We start from the raw sequence: 23,840 nt of genomic DNA, 5'->3' as shown, positions 1-23,840 counted from the left end.
ACTCTATGGCCTTAAACAGGCTCCAAGAGCTTGGTACTCTAGACTGGATAATCATCTTAAAGCAAATGGTTTCACTAGAGGTGCTGTAGATAGCAACTTATATGTTAAACTTGAAGGTAATGATGTCCTAGTAGTTGTAATATATGTAGACGATATCATTTTTGGCTGTAATAATGACTCTTTATCCAAAAAGTTCTCTAAAATCATGGAATCTGAGTTTGAAATGTCTATGTTTGGGGAACTGAGTTTCTTTCTTGGTCTTCAAGTGTTACAACTTCAGCAAGGTATCTTCTTGTCACAAACTAAATATGCCAAAGAGATGATTAGAAAATTTAATATGACAGATTGTAAACCAGTCAGCACTCCAATGGAAACAGGCTGTAAATTGATCAAATCAGATGACTCACCTGCAGTAAATCAATCTGAGTACAGGTCAATGATAGGAAGTCTATTATATTTAACTGCATCTCGACCAGATTTAATGTTTGCAGTATGTCTAGTCTCTCGCTTTCAATCTGCACCTAAACAATCTCATTTGAATGCTGTAAAACGAATCTTTAGATATGTTCAAGGCACACTAGATTATGGTCTTTGGTATCCTCGCAATAATGACTTCACTCTTGTGGGTTTCACTGATTCTGATTGGGCTGGTTGTCTAGATGATCGTAAAAGCACCAGTGGAGCTGCCTTCTTTCTTGGTGATTGTCTTGTTGCTTGGCACAGTAAAAAACAAGATTGTGTCACTCTATCCACCGCAGAGTCAGAATACATAGCAGCCACTGCTTGTTGCACACAACTGATATGGATGTCTCATCAAATTACTGATATGGGTATTTCTACTATTAAGCCCATTTCAATCTATTGTGACAATACTAGTGCAATTGATCTTTCAAAAAATCCTATTATGCACTCTCGTACTAAACATGTTGCCATTAAACTTCATTTTTTACGAGATCAGGTGTTGGCTAATGAGTTTCAATTGGTGTTTGTTCCTTCACAAGCCCAAGTTGCTGACATTTTTACAAAAGCCTTATCTAAAGAAGTTTTTGAACGATTAAGGGATAGATTGGGAGTATTTTCTCAATCTACTCTTGTCTTCACCTAAAGAATACTTTGAGGGGGAGTGTTGCTCTGTTGCTCTCTTCTTTCCTTTTGTCCTTGTATTGAAAAAAAAAGAAAAAAAGGGGGAGAATTTGGTATTTGGTTATACAGTATTTATTTGGTTATACAGTATTTCATTTTTTTTGCAACAGTGAGTAACATTGGTATACAGTGACAGATTGGTATTTGGTTATACAGTATTGGTATACAGTGACAGATTGGTATTTGGTTATACAGTATTTCATTTTTTTTTGCAACAGTGAGTATACAGTGACTATACAGTGACAGATTGTACAGTTTGGTATTTGTGTTTTTTTTGGCATGTTTGACAGTATACAGTGACAGTATTTCATGTTTGACAGTATACAGTGATAAATTTTTCATTTTTGACAGTATACAGTGATAGATTGGATATTGTGACATTGGATATTGGCATTTTACAGACTTGGCATGTTATTGGCATTTCATTGGCATTACAGTGACATTACAGTGACAATTGACTTTTCAGGCATTGGAATTTCATTACAGTGGCACAAGCATTTTGGGTATTTCAGTTCAGTATTCTTGTTTGATTCAGATTGGGAGTTCATTATTTACAGAATTGCAAGTTCAGAGAATGTTTTTTTTACGACAAAGTTCAGTGGTGATGGCATTGTTTTTGATCCTTTCAGATGATGGCATTTTTCGTGGCAATAATTGTTTAAGTTTTTTCTTTTTTTTTGCCATCAAGGACAAAGGGGGAGTTTGTTGCTCTTTGGTACTTTTGTCCTCGATGACAAGAAAGAAAAAAGGTGATGTGTTGGCATACACGGACATACTGACTTGGCTGACGTGTTAAGTGTTTTTAAAACATGTTCTTTGGAGCCATGTTGGTGACACGATAGCTCTGACTTTGCATTTATGTTAATGACATTTTTGGTTTAAAATTGCTACGGTTTAAAGGGCATATTCCCCATGATACTTATTGTATCGAACAAGTTAATGTTTTTCTTGGAAGTTGCATTTGGCGTTTCATTTGTTTTGGTTTGGAGTCCGTCAAACCCTAACGCCGTGTGAGTCACAGTGCCGCTGGAGCTACAGAGCTCGAATCAGTTACAGAGAATGGTGCGAACAATGGTTTCATTCAAAAGATTAACGGTTGACTGGTTAGTTTATTTGTTCAGTTTGCGTTTAACAGGTATGGTTCTTGAAACACATGATTTAAGAGATTCTGTTTACCTTGGTTCGAATTTTTTAGTTATGCAAAATAAAAATAAGGAAGTGGTTGTGCTTTATTTTTGTTTTTCATGACTGGGAAATTAAAATGTCTTCCGTTTCTACTGTTTCCGTTGCACAGTTAGAATCAGTTATTTGTTTTTCAGTTTACAAATCTTGTAAGTTAACAGGTTATTTAAGATGAAAACGGGATTCTTTCTGGGTGTGCATAAAAACAGATTGACAAATCAGTCTGTGAGAAGAAAAACGGAGAAACACAGTGCCATAGTTTGAGTGTGAACAAAGTTCTAACATTAAAACAGAGAAATACAGTGCCGTGTTTTGAGTGTGAACAAAGTGGAAGCGTTAAACAGTGCCGTAGTTTAACAGAACCAGCCGAGGGTTTCTTGAGAATCAATACTCTGTTTTTGTTACAGAGTATATGAGGCTTCATTGAATTGAAACCATATTATTCAGTGTTTATTGATTTGAAATCATACAGTACAGAGTATTTGAGGTTTTATTTGATTTGAAATCGTATTGTTCAGGGTTTGTTGATTTGAAATCATACTGTTCAGAGTATATGAGATTTTATTGATTTGAAACTATATTTTCAGAGATTGGATAGTGTTGAAGAATATTATTGCAAAATTTTCATATGTACAGACTGATAAAAATATTCTCGCTCCAATCCCTGATGGTTTTGTGACTGCAAGAATAAAGTGCATGCATAAAATCACCAGTGGTTGTAGCTCGAGTTGAAATATACATTGATAAGAAGAGGGGTTGGTGCTCCTTGAGGCCTTGTGGTTTCTAAAACATGTGAACTGAGTTGGTGCTCTTTTTGAATTAACATAAGGGATCTTCCGAGTGGTTTTTCTACCCCAAGAGGGTTTTCCACTCATGCAAAATATTGTGTTATGTTGCATTGTCGTGTTTCATTCTGTTTACTAGTGTATGCTCTGATACATCATATTCTAGTCCTCTTTATCTCATACTCTGTTTAGTTGGATATATGTAATGCAATATTGAAAGTATTTTTAATGTTTCAAGTTTGTGTAATATTTTTAATACCATTTTGTTAAACAAGGTCTGAATCAGATGTTTTAGTTGGTTCAATGGTATACTTTATGCTGCATTAATGTACTCCTTCAAAGTGTTAAGTCTCAGCCATCTGTTCACACTGTGAATTAAAATTGTCAAGGTCCATAAAAGTATAACTCGTTAAAATTTTGTCACACTCTGATTCACCCCCCCCCTCTCAGAGTGTTTTCCACTTCCAACAGATAGGTTATGAGATTTGGTTGATCTTGGGGGTATACACCAGGAATGTCGGAATGACATTTCGATGGCAAGAGCAATGGACATTTGGCTATAAATCAAGTCTCTCTTCAGAAGCTTGAGTATGGGTTCAGAAAATAACAAATGGTGGGTTCATCCTCCAATAGGCGAGAGATGAAATTTATCCTAATACCTGAATGCAAGTCAGCAAAAGATTAGTTAAGAGAGATCTTTGTCCTCGAAGGAGATGTGGCTAAGGACGTGTTTCAAAAGATTCTGGGTGATAAGCTATTAGAGGGTCCTCATTCACACAGTATCATACATCTGGAGCGGTTAGTATATAATGTAGCAAGAACTACCAGAGACCATATTGATGTGGAAAAGGCTATTAATCCAATGGTTTTCCTAGGTCTACGTGAACCGACTATCAAAGCCCTCTGAAAGATGAAGACAAAATCTTTTTTGGCCTGTTGTGGATGAGTTTTGAGTTAAGGAGGTGATAAAAAACAAGGACAAGATGGATATGGCGTTTCTAATGAGGAACAGTCTAAATAGCAACAACATGAAGAGCTATGAGTTCATGATTGGTGAAAATGATGATTTTTTTTTTCTCTTGATAGATTCTCTCTTTGTGTCAATTAATATAATTCTAAATTTCCCTATTTTTAATGGAAAATGAACTATCCCTTAGGTAACAATTTGCCCCAGAAAAATAGATATTGAAAATCCTCATATAAATCCATAGAATTTTCTAATGAAATGTGAATATGATGCTCTTATGCATATTTACACAAATAGTGTTTGTCAATAAATTTCATCATGTTTATATTTCTATGTCCAAGATATGGGTTTAAAATTTAAAATCTATGATTAAATCTAATAAATGAAGAAAATATAATTTTCAAAGTATAGTAAAAGTAGATATTTTGGCCATGTAAACTAGATAATAGGTCCTATTAGATGCATGATATATTTGAGAGTAGATATTTGATTCATCAAAACTAGGTAACTAAGGGTTGAGTGTCTAATATGATATCTTAATAGACATCCTAGGTAGACTAAATATTCATCTCAACTCGACTATTTATTTAGCTCCACCAAAAAAAAGGGTAAATCCACACACATCTTCATCCTCAATTCTATGTATTATTTTCTTGGATTTTGGTATCTTCTAAAGCTACATTCAATATATTATATGGATCACTAAAATATTTTCTATAGGATAATGGGAACATAAGTAAAGTATTTTGTTTGGAATGCTTCTTCTACATGATATTAGATGGAATAGTGTGCTACTTTATATAGATCAATGGTGAATGGTTTGAAGTATTTTTGGTGTAAACATTAGAGTTGCTAATTTTAAATAGATCAAGTTTATGTAGAAGCCCAAATCTTATTAGAAATTCTCATCGCCAACAAAATTGAACCTTTCAAAAACTTAATTGATCTCAAAAAAATGTTTTTTCCCTATTTTCACTTTATCACTTTAAGACCCCATGAAGATCTCATTGACCCTTATAATATCCTACTTTTATTTGTCCACCTTTATAAAGTGTCCCTTTGAGAAATAACTAAGTTTCTTAAGAGTTGTAAACACTACTTAGTTCGTCGCAAACCAAAGTCAATTCACATGTAGTTCTTTTCTTTTCTTAAAGAACTCAATAAGGCTTCACACTTTTTTCATTCCATCGGGCCTAACTCATTCACATGAAATATGGTTTCAATTTAGGATTCTATAATGATTTATGCCTATAGTGATTATTTCAATTATGAAATAATAGCATTTCAATAATAATTTAATAAATATTTATTTCTCTATAACTAATAGAATGTCTAAGATGTTTAATAGTAATAACTAAGTTTCTTAAGAGTTGTAAACTCTACTTAGTTCGTCACAAACCAAAGTCAATTCACATATAGTTCTTTTCTTTTCTTAAAGAACTCAATAAGGCTTCACACTTTTTCCATTCCATCAGGCCTAACTCATTCACATGAAATATGGTTTCAATTTAGGATTCTATAATGATTTATGCCTATAGTGATTATTTCAATTATGAAATAATAGCATTTCAATCATAATTTAATAAATATTTATTTCTCTATAACTAATAGAATGTCTAAGATGTTTAATAGTATTTTATATATTGAAGTATAAGTTGAGCAGGTGTAATTTGACATGGAATAATTCTAAACCATTGTAGGGTAATGGAGAAATGACCATTGTGTAATAATTATGGTGTCTTTAGATTATTTGTGATACGATTCAATTTCTTATGGTTTTGGCTTGTCGCTAAATAAAGAGGGAAGCACTTTACTAGCTTATCATGCTCTCTACATATTATTTTTACATCAAACTGAATATCGATTGCACATATATTTCTCATATAAGCACCAACATTAGTCCAATAGAATGTCCTTACAATCAAACACAATAGAAATCATTAATGCAAGACCAAGAGTCACTACATAGAAATCCACTTTTATTTAGAAAACACCTCCAAGGGAAGACCAAAAGTCACAACTTAGAATTCCACCTTAGATATCCCTATGGACAATTAAACTCGGGTATCCATAATAGGAACCCAACATTTTAACCAATTAATCTCAACCCCTTGGACATTTTTTATATATTCTAAACATCGATTGCCATAATATAATATTAAATTATATAGGCCTCTTCTTGCAATCATACTAAACTTTCTTATATATCAATAATTCTTTCTAATATATAGAGATCACAAGAAAGATAAAAAATTGATGATGTTTTAATTGCATAAGGTCACATATCTAATCAAAATTAGATATGGTGATTATTATAATAAATAAAACCATACTCTTCATTTTACATTTTTTTGGCTATATGAAAAATTACTGCTATAAATTATAAATTTATTAATTTATAGATGATTCTTTCCTTGATGATTGAGACCCCTTGCCTGGCCTCTCTACCACTAAGCTTAGCCCCATGTGAACTATATGCGTGTGACTTTATATCCACCACCTATTTTTAGAATATATATACTATTATTTGTTATTAATAATAATAGATGTATGCAAAGTACACTTATTCAAATTTAATATTTTATATAATTTAATCTGTAAAAGACTCCACTAATTGAAAGCTACAATAAAAATAAATAGAAAGTAAAGAAAGGCAGTATTTTAATATTCTATCCCTGTGAATGATTAAAAAAATCTTGACTTTAGAAATCACTATCATCATTTCATTCATTTTGGAAATTATTAATTTTTGTTAAACTTTAGAAATACAAATTTATCTTCCTCTGAGAGCATCGGATGTGAGCGGATCCAATGAATCTACACCATGACAAAATTTCATAACGGAAAAAATAGAAGTCGACGTGGTCGTTGAGTTCGGACTGTAAGTGAATCCTTTTTCTCAATCTTTCTTTCATGCAGAAAACCAGAGGAGTAGAAAAAGGAAAGATGAATCTGAAATTAGGAATTTTGCAGAGCTCGATGATTTAGAAATAAGCTTTTTTCTCTTACTTTTTGTTTCAAAGGTTAGAAGCAAAACTGCAACTGTTATTTGAGGTTGTGTTCACACCAAAACAAACAACTGGCCTTTTCTTTGGTATGGGTTTAAATAGTTCCAGTTTCAAAGGTTATGAGAATCTATGTAAAAATAATCAACTGACCTTTTCTTTGGTAGGAGTTCAATAGTTCCAGTTTCAAAGGTTATTAGAATTAGTGTAAATAAGCTGGATTTGCATAAGGTTAGAAGCAAAACTGCTACTATTAATATGGGCTTAAATAGTTTTCGTTTGAAAGGTTATGAAAATCTATTTAAATAAACTGGATTCGTATAAAGCAAGTTAAAGTTTAGAATATACTGTTTTAAGTCGAAATAAAAGGATGTATCGTAATATTCTAGAAACTGATGGATATATGAAGAATCCAGGTCAAAAGAAAAAGGGCACATTGTTTATCTCAATCTTAAAATGTACATTTAACAATATTTCTTATTTAATTGAAAATAAAAACCCTTAATTAGAGAGAGGGTACAGGCCATATAGTCTAAGGATCTGCTCTTTACTGGATCACTTTCCCAGTTGTAGGGAACGCTACAATGTTAGGGCTATTGTAAACAATGCTAAGATCAAACATCGAGCTGCCATTCCATCCATAGCAAAGATATTTTTGTGAATGTTTATAAAAAAATTAATAATCCTTTATATATGGGACATCAATACCTCAAACGATACATGGCCATTTTTTAAAAATTTGTATGAAATTACAAATAAAAATTGAATTCTAGATTTAGAAATTAGATTGCTTTCAATGAAAATGGCAGCTGAAGGTTTAAATAATTATATTTCCAAGTTAAACAATCGAGGTAAACTGGGAGATATTGGTGAACAAGTTTCTAGTAGTGATGTAGTTACAATCACTTTAAATGGTATGTTGAATGATAATAAAGTGTCTATCACTAGGGGAGAGGGCCCAGTAGTCATGAGGGCTAACTTTGTCAACATAAAGCCATCACATGCAATATTGAAAGACCTCTATTTTCTTTTAGAAATGTAAAATGTACAGTTAGCTATCTACAACTAAGGTTTGAAGGTGTGACTCATCATGCAACTCGTCAAAACAACATGTCTAGTGCAAAGTGTCCAAAAAATGACTTTTAAAAGATTCGACCAAAACTTAATCTAAAAATCCCTAAGAGTTGAATAAAAAAATATCATTTGTAATTAATATAATGTCGTATTTTTATGTAAAATATAACTTATATGCAACTTAAGTGGACCAAATTCTTATTAGTAATCATAAATGTGTGTTATCTTTAACTTTTATATCTAATACCAAAATACCAATAGTTGAACTCAAAAAAATATTTGTTGTCATAAAAATAACATATTATTATAGAGAGCGATGCTAAGCTCTAGGGTTTTTGGGTGTGCAGAGGCGGATGCCGAGGAGGGAGGCAGGGACAATGAAGATGATGGTTGGGATCTTGAGCGGTGAGGGATTGAAGCCAGCCTTGGGTCAGGATCCCTGCCTTCTATCTCTTGGCTCGCTCCCTGTTTTTCCCCATCATGCTTGTTGTATGTTGGGTTGTGGGGACGAGGGTTTTCTCGCTCCTCATTCTTGGCGTTGCGGCTTGATGCTTGGGCCTTGACTGATACTGGGTCTACAACTTCTGGTGTGGATGCATTTTCAACTGGTGGTAGGAGGATGATGAAGTCTTTTTTTTCCCTATTGCCATCGATCAGTGGAGATTTTCATGGATGTACATACGCTTTATGCGTGTGTGTTGGTTTGGTGATGAAAGGGTTTGTGATCTGCTCTCATGCCCTATTTTCATGAGTTGGGTACTGAGACCCCTTTGTCGCTGGTCCTCCATAGCTATTGGGGTTTGGAAGAGCAAAATTTCTATCAGCACCCACTTTGTTTGTCTGTTTGTGAGATAGGCTGGTCTGAAGCAGCGAATCTTTTGGGCCTGTTGGTTTTTTTGTGAGAGGCTCCCTCCTTGTTCTGTGTTCTCGCGAAGAAGCTATTTCTTCCTTGACTAGGAGATCTTCATGGTTGTACATTTGAGGGCTTCTTTCATATTCTCAGCTTCTTCTCTACCTTTGCTCTAGAACTATTGTGGTTTCTTTGTCTCTCTTCTTTCCTTATGCTCCTCTTTTTATCTTGATTTTTTGGGAGACATTTTTTGTTTTGGGTTCCTTCAAAACCTTTTCGATTAGTGTCCTTGATTATGACAGGGTTTGGATTTCACTTCTTATCTCTCGTGACTCCTGGATTTCTATTCTATGGGGGTTTTGTTTTCTGTCTCCTCCTTGTCTTCTAGGCCTTGACCTTTGTGCTTCATTTTCTGCATCTTTGGTTTGCTCTGGTTTTTCTTTTAGAGGTGGTCCCATCTTCTAATGAGGGGGAGATGGATGTGGCTGGAGATGACCTTTCTCCTATTGAGGTGGAGTTTGATGCTACTGGTGGTTCCTAGAAGTGTTGTTGGGGGGCTAATGGTGTCCTATCTCTTGGTTGTAAGGTTGTTGACGTTGGCATTCTTGTTGAATTTTGTTTTTCTCCTATAGAGGTGGAGATTTGGTCGAGCAAGTTCTTCTTAGTATTGTAAATAGGTTGTGGGAGCCTTGTAAAACCCATTCTCAAGGTTGAGAGAACGTAGAAAAACCCTATGTTTTTGTTTCTCTTAGGGATAAGCTAGATGCTAGCAGTTTTCAAGGGCCCAGTTTGGCTATTGTTTGTTTTTGGTTAGGCTTAAGTTTTGTGGTTTTTTTTGGCCTAGAGAATCTATTATAGGTTATGGGAGCCTGGGAAAACCCTTCTTGTTGGCTAAGGGTTCCTAAAAAATCCCTTGTTATTTACTTTTTGTGGTCTATTATTTTCTGAATTAGACCCTCTTCTTGGGCCAATCTATTTTGTAATGCTTTGTACTTGATGTTTGGCTAGTGTTGGGTTGGTTTTGGCTACTCTAAATTTTTGTTTATGTTTTTTGCAGTCTTTAGGTTTTGGGTTCGGGATGCCTGTAAGTCTAGAAGGTTTCAGGTCCTTTCTAAAACTTGTCATTCATTGCTAGGTTATCTAGTCCATTAATCGATGAAATTTCTCTGATTGTAAGGGTTTCAAGGCCCCTTAAAAACCTATTTTATCCTAATTAGAAACATATTAGAATATAAAATACAACTTATTTTAAACACAAAGGGACCAATTATTGAACATTAAAACCTCTGAACAATCCCTCACATTTCATGGGAAAAGACAAGGTATTTATTGTGTTCACCTTTTACATTTGTGATAAGACAAATTATTAATATGATATAGTCTAATACATATAGACTGCTACCCCAATAGTCGTACACATAAGAATTATTTTTTTCACTATGATAAGAGTAGTTGTTTAAGTGAGCATTTTTTTTTATAAATGACACACTTGTTTAAGACTTCTATGATATTTATTTCACTTGTTAAAAATGTATTTATACCTTTTTTATATGACATTTATAGGTTCTCTTGTGTTCAAGTATTGGTCCATTTTGACCAACATTTGGTAATTTTTTATTTATATGTGGATTCTTTATTTATAATATATAGTATAAATATGTGGCAAGATTGTATATTATAAGCATAATTTCTATAACAACTATTGGACCTTGTACAACTACTGGCCCCTCTCCCCTAGTTTGGTTGCAATAGATCATGCACCTTCCATTGACAACTTGACTGTAATTGACTTTAGACTACTAATGTCCTAATTATTATTTCCTATATTATGGGAAGGGATAAAACTCCTCCACTAGATATAAATGATGATGTGTGATGCTAGGATCTCTTGTATAGTGGTGGGCAAATACATGACTACCTTTGTTTTATCTAGTGAACTAGCTTGTTTGAATGTGAGTCAATTAGTAGGAGAAAAGGATGGTGAGGAGCATGATGAGCAAGTTTCAATTGTGTCAGTATAATGACCATGACAATAGAGGGGAGAAAAGGATGGTGAGGAGCACGATGAGAAAGTTGTAATTGTGTCAATAGTATGACCATGCCAATAGAGGGGTGAGGGCATTGTTATAATAGAGCAAAGGATGATTGACCAACATTGAAAAAACATAGCCACTACCATCAACTAGTGGTGCCCCTAAACATTTTGTCTTGGTAGAATCAAGTAGTGCAGCTCATCCAAAGCTCTCCACTCTATAAGTGCTAACTACATCTAACGCATTTTTAACCACAATACCTTTAAGAAAGCTCCTCTAAATCTTGACTAATAGATTGGGAACCCAAGTAAAAATGTTCTTGTAATCATGAACTTTTATTTGATTAGGAAACTTAATGTATATTTGATTGTAATAGATGATGATAAATTAATCAATATATTATAGTGACTTGATTTTATTCCTTGAGTTGTTATAGTGATAGTCCATAATGTATAGCTTGAGTAGTACATACAAGACAACTATAAGCTATAATACTCTCTTAACAAGCATTTGGATACTTTTGAGCCTATTATGTAGCTTCCAAATACATATGGAAAGTACAAAGTATGAAGGGATTCTACTATTTTGATTTGAATTCTATCATTAGTGTAGGTTGTCGCACTTAGAGCATAGCGAGACCTTGAAATAATGAGAGTAGAGAGTGGAGGGACTACAATTGATACTCTATAGAGCTTTCTAGATTAGCTTACTGAGTGGAGTTGTAGAGGGTCCATCAATACTGTCAACCAACTAGGACTATCTTAAGATCTAGGTTTTGATGGACCAAATTATAGTGCTATAAATATGAAATGCATCTCACAATAAAACTAGTTGAGCTAGGGGATGTCGTTAGCTATCTACAAGATTAACTTCTATATGATAGAAACCATGAAAAGAAGACCAACCACCTACACTCAAGGGCTTAGGTAGTCAATTATTTCATGCTTGCAATAAGCTCATTCATTATTATTATTTAAGAGTAAAGATGTTTAATACCATTAATGTAGTTATCATAAAGCATCTCAAGATATTGTCATCATTATTGATGATGCATACTACAGTCAATGAGCCCTTAAGTAAAATTTTTAAGCATAGTATCTATAGCTTGAACGACATGATGGTGCGAATATCAGACACAAGACTATATTGGGTAGCATTCATAGTTGTATGAATGATTATGAGAAAAAACAAATAATGCATTTTAAAGTTGTGCGTTGATTTTTAACATGTTTTTTTATTTTTTCTAAAGAATTTAATCAATTAATTTAAAGCCTTAACCCCCATAGATGTAGAAGTAGTAAGATGTATATAACCCCCATAGATGTAGAAGTAGTAAGATGTATAGAATCAATATTGAATGTGAAAATTATCAAGGAAGTACTTGAAATATGTATTCTTAAATGAAAATTACCAAAATAAAAGGAATGGTCTAAAGAATAATAAATTATATTATCAAATAATAGTCTACAAATTAATTCAGTAATACTAAATCAAAGCGGAACAAATTCAATCCATTTTCTAGAGTAGTTTGTAACTATTATAATGTAAGAATGACCTTACAAAAAATAAGAAATTTCTTTGCTAATTACATCCAACTCTTGGATGGAAATGGCCAAGAAGAAGTGCTTGATAGGTATCTATCCACTGCATATGTTTCAAGTAGGAATTTCATGTTAGTGGGCCTCACTGCAATGCTTTTAGCTTCCAAGTACGAGGAACTTCGACCTATATCGGTAAGCCTTTTGATAAAGTGTAAAGATAAAAAAATTCCAATACGATGGACAATATAACTTGTTGCAGGAGTTCTGTTTCTGGCACATTTTAATATTGATTGTAGGTATATGTTCTGGTCAATATCTAGGGCAAATCATGTACACCCGAGAAGATTCTGGCTATGGAAAAAAGTATGCTCAGCAAAGTTAAATTTCATCTCACAGTCCCAACTCCATATGTATTCCTTGTTCGGATTCTTAAGGCAGCTGACTCTGACAAAGAGGCAATGCCTCATATAGGCTCTAAACTCTTTTTATTCATATTTTCCCTATCCTATGTAAGAGGGTATTTGTTGACAAAGGGAAACAAATATTGTTCCACGATTTCCAATAGTAACTCATGTGGAGAAAACATATAGTAAGACTATATGATTGAAACCACACGCCCGCAAGCATCATAATGGGCTTTTTAAAGGGAAGCTAACATTTTAGATTTAGTCAAAGAAGGAAAAACTAAGCCACAATAATATTGTGAATACAAGATATCACAAAGAATACAAAGCTTTCATATTGAATTTCAATTTCACTTTTGAAGGAATTATTCAAGAATTTAGTATAGATCAACAATTAAATATATCAAAGTAACATTTTATATAAAAAAAATCAATATAAGCATAGATAGGTGTTTTGAAAGAATAAGGCATGATAATCAATTTAGAAAGTGGCTAACTAATAAATGGGTAATCACTTTCCAAATAATTAAAAGGACACAAGGGAAATGGTTTTATCCATTCTATCCATATGATGATTTTTATTGTGTGGGATGATGGGTATTGAGAAAATTTTACTTGATATGTACTAGTGACTTACCTTTAGTCAAATTGAAATCACTATAAATAGGGACATGGATTTTACTTTAAGAGAAAGTGTGGAAGAGAAGATAATAATAAGAGATTCATGCTTAGCTAGGTTATCTATAAATGGAAAATGTAGATGGAAAGAAACCAAATTCATCATTCTAAAGGTGAAAATCAATATTATGCTAACCTTGATGCTAGTATTACATATTGAGCCATCAAATAATGACTCCTACATATTCTACTCATTGAGATAGAGAGGATATTTATATCAAGAACAAATTCTAAAGTAGGAAAGTAAAATTAAGAAGGACAATTGGAAAGATCAAAAGTTGTATACTTTCCCCTTATTACTTCTTGAAAGATATAATTAAAGTCAAACAGAGTCAATAACATAGCTCTTTTAGTTAAATGTTTAGAGAAGTCAATTTAGAAAATAAATTTGTATGTAGATCAAATTTAGCAATGACATACATTTCTACATGACAAAGATAATGTCTTAATTTATGTATTATGATAACTAGAGCTAAACATTACTTGTCTAATAGAGAGTATGTAGTTTCATAATCAACTAAAGAGCGAATTACATAATAAACAACATATTCTCCACACTCATTATAATTTTAATCCCAAAGGGTGACTAAGGTATGAGAAAATGCAAAATGCTTAAATAATTTTGGAATAGTAGGAAATATAATAGGTGCATTAGCCAAAAGATCTTAACATCTTTAAAGACCTTTTAATAATCTTCATTCCAAGAAGATAGAATATCTTGTTTTAGAAGGTGGGTGAAGGGGATCATCCAATTCACTAGTTATGAAATAAATAATTAAATCTTCCCTTGAAGGTTGTAGCATTTGTAAATATTTCTTGGAGATGGCATTGCAACAATAACATCTATTTTGTTTGTGCACGTCTTTATAAAATGAAGTGATGAAATATATGGGCAAACAATTCCCACTCTTGAATCCAAAGAGAGAATTTATCTTTAAGATATGATTTCTTTAGATAAATAAAATTAATACATAATTGAATACAGACATCTTGTTTTATAACAATGTTTGATATATCCTTCCTCTTTTCTATTCATGTCTAGTTTTCCCAATGGAGTCAGAAAAAATTATATCAGTAAATATTATTTTGAAAAAACTACATTATTTTCATAAGTTCTAGATTAGATTACAATCCATGTTGTTTATGATTCAATATTTTAAACTAAGAAAAAATCTCAAAAATGCTAAATAGATAAATCATCAAAGGATCATGCCATTAATAGTCATAAATTGTCACTATATATGAAATATTAAATTTAATAATATTTGGGGATTATAAGATTGATGTCATATATAAGTACGTTTTATTAGTAATTTATCAAAAATAGTAGAGGTTTTATGCAACTAGATTATATTGATCTAGTGACAAAATAGGGGTCAAGTCAATATTAGACAAACATTTGAGTTTCCTTAAAACTCTATAGAGAATACTTGTACAACTACTCTTCTAGTTATAGCTAAGTGTGAAATTCAAGAGATACTACTCACTTTCATAAATTATTTTTCAACCCTCCATATGTTTTGGTGAACCTTTATTTTACATTCTTGACAATAAATCACCAGGCTTGAATGTAAGAATAATTATAGAGAATTGTGGAGTAACACCTTTGGGGACCTAATAGGTCCAATTATGACACAGTCAAGGCAGGGAGATCCAATGAAGGACAACCCAACCTTGCAGCTAAACACATAAATCATGCAAAACATACCAGTAACCGGTAACAAGATGCTAGAAATAGCAAAAAGAACAATCAATAACATAACAAAACACATAACCGGTAAATAACTTGAATAAATATTATTATAGTTTGAAGGGTCACAAATGCCACATGCTGGAACGTAGTCTAGGATACAAATAATTCTTACAATACAAATATAAGATCAGTAGATCATCCATGTATCAAATTGGCTTCTAGGAATAGTCTATCGGTTCTACCCTAATCCAGACCTTAGCCTTCTGGCCTCAGTCCTACTGGTTTAGAATCTTAGAGGATCTACATCTTCACTCAATCTCATAACTCTATCTCCTATATTCTCACCTCAATCCTCAAATGATTCACAAGCTTCTATTTATACCATCCGTAAATAATTACAACTCAATCAAGTCGGCCCAAAGACCAACTGGTTCATGAAACGTGCAACACTAATATGTAGGCTCAAATCACTAAGAACAATCTCCAAATCATAAAATGATGTGCAAACCTCTGGAAATATCGACCAAGGCCCAAAGAAACACCTCTAACGATCCACAAGTCACAGAGATCAACAGCAACCCAAAATCATCTTCACTCAACACATGGCCAGACCAACTGATAAGAACATATCAACTAGGCCAATACCGAAATCCACATCTCATTGGAAACAAATCCAAATGCTATGAAACTCGAACACGATGAAGACAACAAACTCAAGGAGTTAAATCCAAATCCACAATGCTAAACTCTTAAACATGAAGGAATGCCACAATCTCCAAGCAATTCCACTGCCAACTGCTCAACTGGTAAGAACTACACCAGTGCTCCTGCATCAAACTCTCAGGGTTAATTAAAAAGTGAGTCCCATCACTTGATCCGGTTCGACAATCTATCACTAGGTACTTGCAACTGCCTCAGGGGTTCAACAATTTGACTATGACTTCTAGTTGCCTCTCCACAGCTATCTATCGGTTTACTCTGCACCCTGCTCAATTAGCAATCTATTCAAGTCTCCACCCACTATCTGCCTCAAGCTCAAGCTCTAGGATCGGCAGTCTACCTACAAACCTTTCTCTGCCTCACGTTTGGTGATCTGAATAAATCCACAAGTTTCCTCAATCTTCTCTCCAACCAACTGGTGCACAAACAACACTCTATCCAACAACGAGTTCACAAACCAACTCTAATACCATTTGACGTAGTCAAGGTAGGGAGATCCAATGAAGAAAAACCCAATCTTCCAGCTAAACACATAAATCATGCAAAACATACTGGTAACCAGTAACAAGATGTCAGAAATAGTAGAAAGAGCAATCGGTAACCTAATAGAACACATGACCGGTAAATAACTTGAATAAATCTTATTATAGTCTAAAGGGTTACAAATGCCACATGCTAGAACGTAGCCCAAGATACAAATAATGTGTACAATACAAACATAAGATCTGTAGATCATCCACATATCAAATCAACTTTTGAGAATAGTTTGTCGGTTCTACCCTAATCCAGACCTTAGCCTTTCGACCTCAATCCTACCGGTTCAGAATCTCGCAGAATCTACATCTTTTCTCAATCTCATAACTCTGTATCCTATCTTCTCACCTTCTTCCTCAAATGATTCACAAGCTTCCATTTATTACATCCACAAATAATTACAACTCAATCAAGTCAGCCCAAAGACCAACCAGTTCATGAAATGTGCAATGGTAACATGTCGGCTCAAATCACTAAGAACGATCTCCAAATCATAAAACTATGTCCAGACCTCTGGAAATACTGGCCAAGGCCCAAAGCAACACCTATAACAATCTGCCAAAGCAACACCAAAAACAAAGCCAAATTCTATGAAACTCTAACATGGTAAAGACAACGAACTCAAGGAGTTAAATCCAAATCCACAATGCTAAACTCTCAAACATGAAGGAATGCCACGATCTCCAAGCAATTCCACTGCTAACTGCTCAATCGGTAAGAACTACACTGGTGCTCCTACATCAAATTATCTATTTAACCACCTCTAGTTTAATTAGAATACATCATAATATTATTTATTTTTTTTAATTTTTTAATTTTGTTTCTTTTTACTAATTATTTATTATAATTATCAAAGGAAAATGGATCTACTTTTGTAAAATCATTTTAACTTTACTTTAAAAGAACACTAAATTGTAATTCTTGTAAATGTATAGAGGATGATGTCTTTATTGGTCTCAAATAGTTTACTAAATAAATTTGTTAGTTAAAACTTATTAATAAATAACAAAGTTTACTATTTCAATGTTTTGAGGCGTAGTGATTTAAAAGTGATAGCCAAATTATAAATTAAGTTAAAATTACACATAGATATACTTATGCATCTACATATGCATATACATCTACATATACATAGATAGTTATGCATATATATAAATACACACCTATACATACACATACAAAAATATATATAGATGTGCATACACATATGTATGAGAAGTACATACACTCCTCTAAAATGTTTAATAATCTTTTTCAAATAGAAAATTATAATGTTCTTATTCGTATTAAACAATATATGTTAATTAATTTCATCATGTTTGTAGTTGTAAGTTGAAGAATTGGGTTTGGAATTCATAGCCTAAAACTAAAGCTATTAAGAGAAAATAAATATATTTTTAAAATATAATTAAAATAGATCTTTGATACATTGATACAAAATATTAGGTTCAATTGGATATATATTACTTTAAAAACTAAATATTAAAACCGCCATGACTAGGTATTTAGTAAATATAAAATATTTAGTAAGTTTTTAGTCTCTACTTTTAACTAGATATCTATTGTCATGTATATATATAATAATAAATAGACTTACTATTTAATTTAAGCTAATTGAATATTCTAAAAAAATAAAAAATAAACAAAAAACAACACATTAGTTTCCTTCATTTCAACCCTCGATTCTATTATTATTCTATTGTATGTTTGAAACCTTCTAGAAAGCAACTTACAACATATTAATTGTACCAATAAAGTAGCTTTTATGGGCTAATGTCAAAGGTTATAAAGTATTATGCGTAGAAACATTACAATTGGTAGTTTAAAATGACACATTAAATGAATTAATTTGCTAATTTCTATAAGGAAATGGTGAATGACCTAATGTACATTGCATAGAAATATTAGAAATTAATAGTTTGAAATACATTTTTCAAGTAGAAGCCCATTCTTGATTACAAATTCACAACTCAAAAATTATGTGTAGTTTCTCAACGTTTAAATTATCACTTTAAGAGTTCAAAGAGATCTCATAGAACCTTATATTATCCTCCTTTTATTTTTGCCTAATAAGGTTCCTCTTTGAATAATAAATGGGGTCACTTAAGAATTAGAAAATTTTCTTACCTAGTTTGTTACAAGATTAATTTTGTAAAATAATTATAGTATGCTTTTGTTGGATCTCTTATGATTCAACAACTAATGGTTGTGTCTTTCTACTATATGAAGATGGAGTCAGTTGATTAGTTTATCATAATTTTCACATATTCTTGAAATAGATTGTCATCATATAATAATATTATGTGGACCCCTTATCACCATTAGATTTAACTTTTCTTTACATAATTAACCTTTATTTATATCTTATACATGATGTGTAAGATAAAAAAATATGTAATGTCTAATAATGTTATACAAGCTTAAATTTTAGATGTAGTGACTCTAAACCTATGTAGGAAAATGGAGGAACTGATTTTGTATATTAAATAAAGAGGGAGTCACTTGATTACTTTATCATATTTTTCACATATTCTCAAATTTGATTGTCATCAAATGGTATTATTATGTGGATCCCATCTCACCATCAAATCAAACTTTCTTTTGCATCATTAATCTATTTTTCTATCTTATACATCACATATAAGATAAAAAAAAATGATGATGTTTTACTTTCTTAACATCCCATACCTAAGTCAAGATCAGATAATAATTATAAAAAGTAAACCAAGCTATTAACTCTTGACTTTTTTTATTGTATAATAAAATACTCTCATACTTTAACTTTTTCTCACACTACCACTTCAAACTTTATTAATTTGTTTTACATCCCATACTAAGCCAAGATCACATAACAATTATAAAAAGTAAATGGAACTATTAACTCTTGACTTTTTTTATTCTATAACAAAATACTCTCATAATTTAACTTTTTCTCACACTACCACTTCAAACTTTATTAATTTATAGATAATGTTTCCAATAAAATATTATACTCAAACATGTTTTACATTTTTTAATATTAAATTATAACTACTTAACTTTTATAGTTTAATATATAAGATACTTTCTAAGATTTCAAATCCAAATTTTATACTTTATATAATTTAATATATAGAAAACTCATATTAAAGAATCTATTTGTTGAAAATTACGAAGAGAAAAAATAAAAAAATGAGATTGACAAAGACTATAATTTAATGTTCTATTCACACTACGAATTACAAAAAGCTTAGCTCTAGAACTCACCATGACCATTTCATTCATTATAATTTTGTCAAACTTTTTAACTATAAATTTATCTCCATTTGAAAGCAAAAGCAATGAATATACACCATTACCTGATTTAGAGTCGAACTTATAAGACAAATGCCCAAGCACATGTTACCAATAAAAACGGTCATGACCACCTTAACAGCCGAGGAAGTCCGCAATTTGAATGCAATTGCCAACTTTTTGCTTGGGGAAGAATTCTCCCATGAGACGATGAATTCCCCTTCACCAACAGCTACGGTTTTTTCTGGGGAGGATCGAAAAAGGAATTACAGGGGAGTGAAGTTCGTTAAGGCTCGCGGAAAATATGCTGCAGAGATGAGAAACCCTAAAAAGAAGGGTTCGAGACTTTGGCTTGGCACCTTCAATACACCCGAAGAAGCTGCAACGGCATATGACCGTGCGGCATTCCAAATGCGCGGTTCAAAGGCTATTCTAAACTTCCCTATCAACGTTGAGTCTGGAATGTATGTGGATCCCTTCCCTTGATCCTTTTCTTTGCACAGAAAACTATAAGAGAGAAGGGAAAGAAAGATAAATCTGAAAGTAGAAATTGTGTAGAGATGGAGATTTTATCTTTGATGATGTATAATGATATGGAACTGTTTTTTGGAGGTGTTTTCAGCCCCAAAATAAAGAGCTAAACTGGTGTTCGTTATGGGCTAAAGTGGTCACTATTAAGGAGATTATGCAAATTTTATTATTGTAACAGTAGATAACTTTTGTTGAATTCAAATAAAATACTGTTGTAAACCATAGAAGAGGATGTCATTCCTGCTTTTGTTGAATTTAAATAAAATACTGTTGAAAACCATAGAAGAATATGTGATTCCTGCCTCTTCTTACTTTGACGATAACAAAAATGCGTGGGAGTTGGACTGGACCTTTATGAACATGGGTAGTTTAACGTACTGAACAGCTAATTTGGTTATCGATAGAAAAGTCTATCATGTGCTCATAGAAGATGATAAAAATTGAGATATTTAATATTCAAGGAACGTGCTAGATCTAGGTGGAATATTCATAGGTCGACATAGTTTGAGAAATGATTGCATTTTTCTCTTAGGTATGTTAACAGATTTTGTGAGAAGCATCCATCTTGGATGGATTGAGAAACTTGGGGGATGAAAGGGAGCCTTACTTAGCATTCACCTATCCATGTTAGTATGTTGACACAGTCAAATTTATAGAGGAAAAAATAAGCATGTAGATATATTTAAATTATTTTCAATTGATGAATTTTTCAAGAATGCATTTTAAATTTGTAAGATCACTTGTGGTGCTAAGATGATGGAAAACATTTTTTTTAGTTCTCTTGATTTTCTTAAGAGAGTTTGTCATAAGTGTGATATCTAATGTGGCCTCCTTGAGCATTGACCCACCCAATCTAATATATTGGTAAATTTGGTTCAGCATCATAAGTTGTTAGAGAAAATATTTGGCTATTGGCATATTTACCAGAATCTCAAACAACTTGTTTTGCAAGAATGCATTCCTTGCATTATCAAATGATGTTGAGATGATGAGAATTAGGAGGGGTTATTTTGAAGGGACCGCACATCCAACTATAGGTCTAGATTGAAGACGTTTAAAATTGTTAATGTAGTGCTCATTGAGCATCCCAAACTATTATTAGCAATATTGATGATGCATATTATCACAGTGAGATCTTGAAATTAAACATATATGGATAGAATCTATAGCTTGGATGGCATGATGGTGTCAATGTCATACATGAGATTTTATAATGTATTTTTAGTAGCTAAATGAATGATTGTGAGATAGAACAATGTTGCATTTGAGAGTTGTCTTTTCCAATCTTTAAGATGTTTGTTTATAGTTTTATGAATAATTTAATCAATTATTTTCTTCAAATCCTTAACCTAACCATTTGAATAATTGTAATACAGTGTAGAGAATCAATATTGAGTATGGAATTTCCCAAACAACTAATTCATGTATATTTCTTATTAAATGAGCAACCATTACCGAAAGCAAAAGTAGGGAGTCCAAATTAAGTAACAATATTATCAATGGGAAGTCTACAAAGTTCAATTATAGTAGATCAAAATCGAACAACTTCAATTTATTTTCTATAGTATTTTGTAGCTATTAAAATGAAAGCATGAACTTGCAAAGAAGATGCTGATGTTTTACAAATTATATTCAATACTTGGATGTAGATTGGCAAAGAAGAAGCTCGAACACAAATATACTATGCAAGACCTTGAATATAGTTTCTATGTTATTAACATTGAGGAAATCTTTGATAAAGGGAAATAGATATCATTCCATGCTTTATCAATAGTAACTCATGTGAAAAAAAACAATATTAAGAATATCCCAATGAAACACACCTCACAAGAGCCAAAATGGCCCTTTGATAAGTCAATTAGTATTTTAAATTTATGCAAAAAAACAAAGGGGATCACAATAATATTATATATAATAAATGTTAAAAAGAATGATATAAAATGATGTAAACTTTTAAATTCAAGCGTAACCACTTTTAGAGGAATTATTCGAGAATATACCCTTGCAATTAATTAAATATATGAAAGTAAAATTTCTCAAATTCAATATTAGCATTGAAAGGAGTGTTATAAAAAAATTTCATCATTTTAAAAAGTGAGTGATTAATAAATTGGTAATCATTTCCAAAATATTCAAAGTGCAACAAGTCTAAAGGATAGTCACAGTTATCTAGAGTATAATTTCAGCTAGTAGCTATAGCTAAAGACCATAATGGATCTCTACTTGCAATGTTTAATATCATTATAGGTGATCATGTTCTTTGTACTTTTGAAGAAAAGTAATATTTTTCTCTTACTATAACTAATACTACTCAAATATTTAGCTTTTAGCTACATTCTTTATGTATTGCTTCTTTGTAATCAGCCTTAGTTGTCTCTCCCAGGCCTTTTGGCTTGGTAGTTTTCTTCCAAGTTGTTTATATCTATTGTACATTCCTCTTCTTTGATTAAAATTATTAATTTTTCAAAAAAAAAAAACTCAAAGAGCACTAGGGAAGTGTTTCTATCCATTGTATTCATATGATGATTTTCATTATATATGATTATTGGTCTATAGAGGAGGTGAAATAGTACAGTAGTGATATGGTCAAATTATGGTATTGTGACAATTTATCTTATTTTACTTCATGGTACAAGTGACCTACCTTATAATAAACTTGAAATCACAATAAATATTAATATAATTTATATTAAGATTAAATGTTGAATTCAAGCTACTTGTAAGAGTTTCATGCTTAGCTAGGTTATTTGTAGATGGGAAATGGAGGTGAAATAAACCAAAAATCAGTATTGTGTCAATATTGGTGCTAGGCTTACACCTTGATGCATGAAGGAAAAAATCCTATGGATCATCCTCATCAAAATCAAGGAAATTTATAAGAAGAAAATAACCAAGAGTGGGAAAGGAAAATTAAGTAGTATTAGGTAGATGAAAATCGAAATATTTTCTCCCTGAAACTTCCAAAGAGAGATAATTAAAGTTTGAATTGAATAAATAACATAACTCAAATAGCTAAATGTAAAAATAATTCATTTATAGATAATAACAATAATATTTATAAAAAATGGCATGCATTTCTATTGGAAGAAGATAATGTCTTAATTTAGGCATTATCGTACCTAAAGTGAGACATTAATTCTCTAATAGAGAATATCTAGTTTCATAATCAACGGGAGTGTAAATGATAAAATAACCATCATATTTTCTACCCTTATCATCATTTGAATGAAAGAGGCTGACTAAGGAATGAGACAATGTAGGTATCGAAATAGGTAGATTAGCCAAATAGATCTTAATATTTTTTGAAGTATTTTCACATTCTTCTTTGCAATAAAATAGACCATACTTTCTTAGAAGGTTGACGAAAGGGATCCAATTCAAAAACTATGAACTAGATCATTGAATAGCTTAAATACTTCCTCTAAGG

General features: G+C 32.1%; 1 protein-coding gene across 1 annotated transcript; it reads left to right on the top strand.

Moving 5' to 3' along the window:
* The first annotated feature begins 20,008 nt into the window (after positions 1-20,008).
* On the top strand, positions 20,009-20,368 carry LOC131069926 (ethylene-response factor C3-like). The gene has a single exon (XM_058005473.2). The coding sequence runs from the start codon at positions 20,009-20,011 to the stop codon at positions 20,366-20,368; it is 360 nt and encodes a 119-aa protein (XP_057861456.2).
* Positions 20,369-23,840: the final 3,472 nt, after the last annotated feature.

This window comes from Cryptomeria japonica, chromosome 6 (genome assembly GCF_030272615.1).
Source record: "Cryptomeria japonica chromosome 6, Sugi_1.0, whole genome shotgun sequence".
NCBI lineage: Eukaryota > Viridiplantae > Streptophyta > Pinopsida > Cupressales > Cupressaceae > Cryptomeria > Cryptomeria japonica.
Note: the sequence above shows the minus strand (reverse complement) of the source record. Positions and strands in the feature narration are given on the sequence as shown.

What these genes read in the sequence shown, in the direction of transcription:
- LOC131069926 (XM_058005473.2), top strand. Translation starts at nt 20,009, where the DNA reads ATGACCACCTTAACAGCCGAGGAAGTCCGCAATTTGAATGCAATTGCC.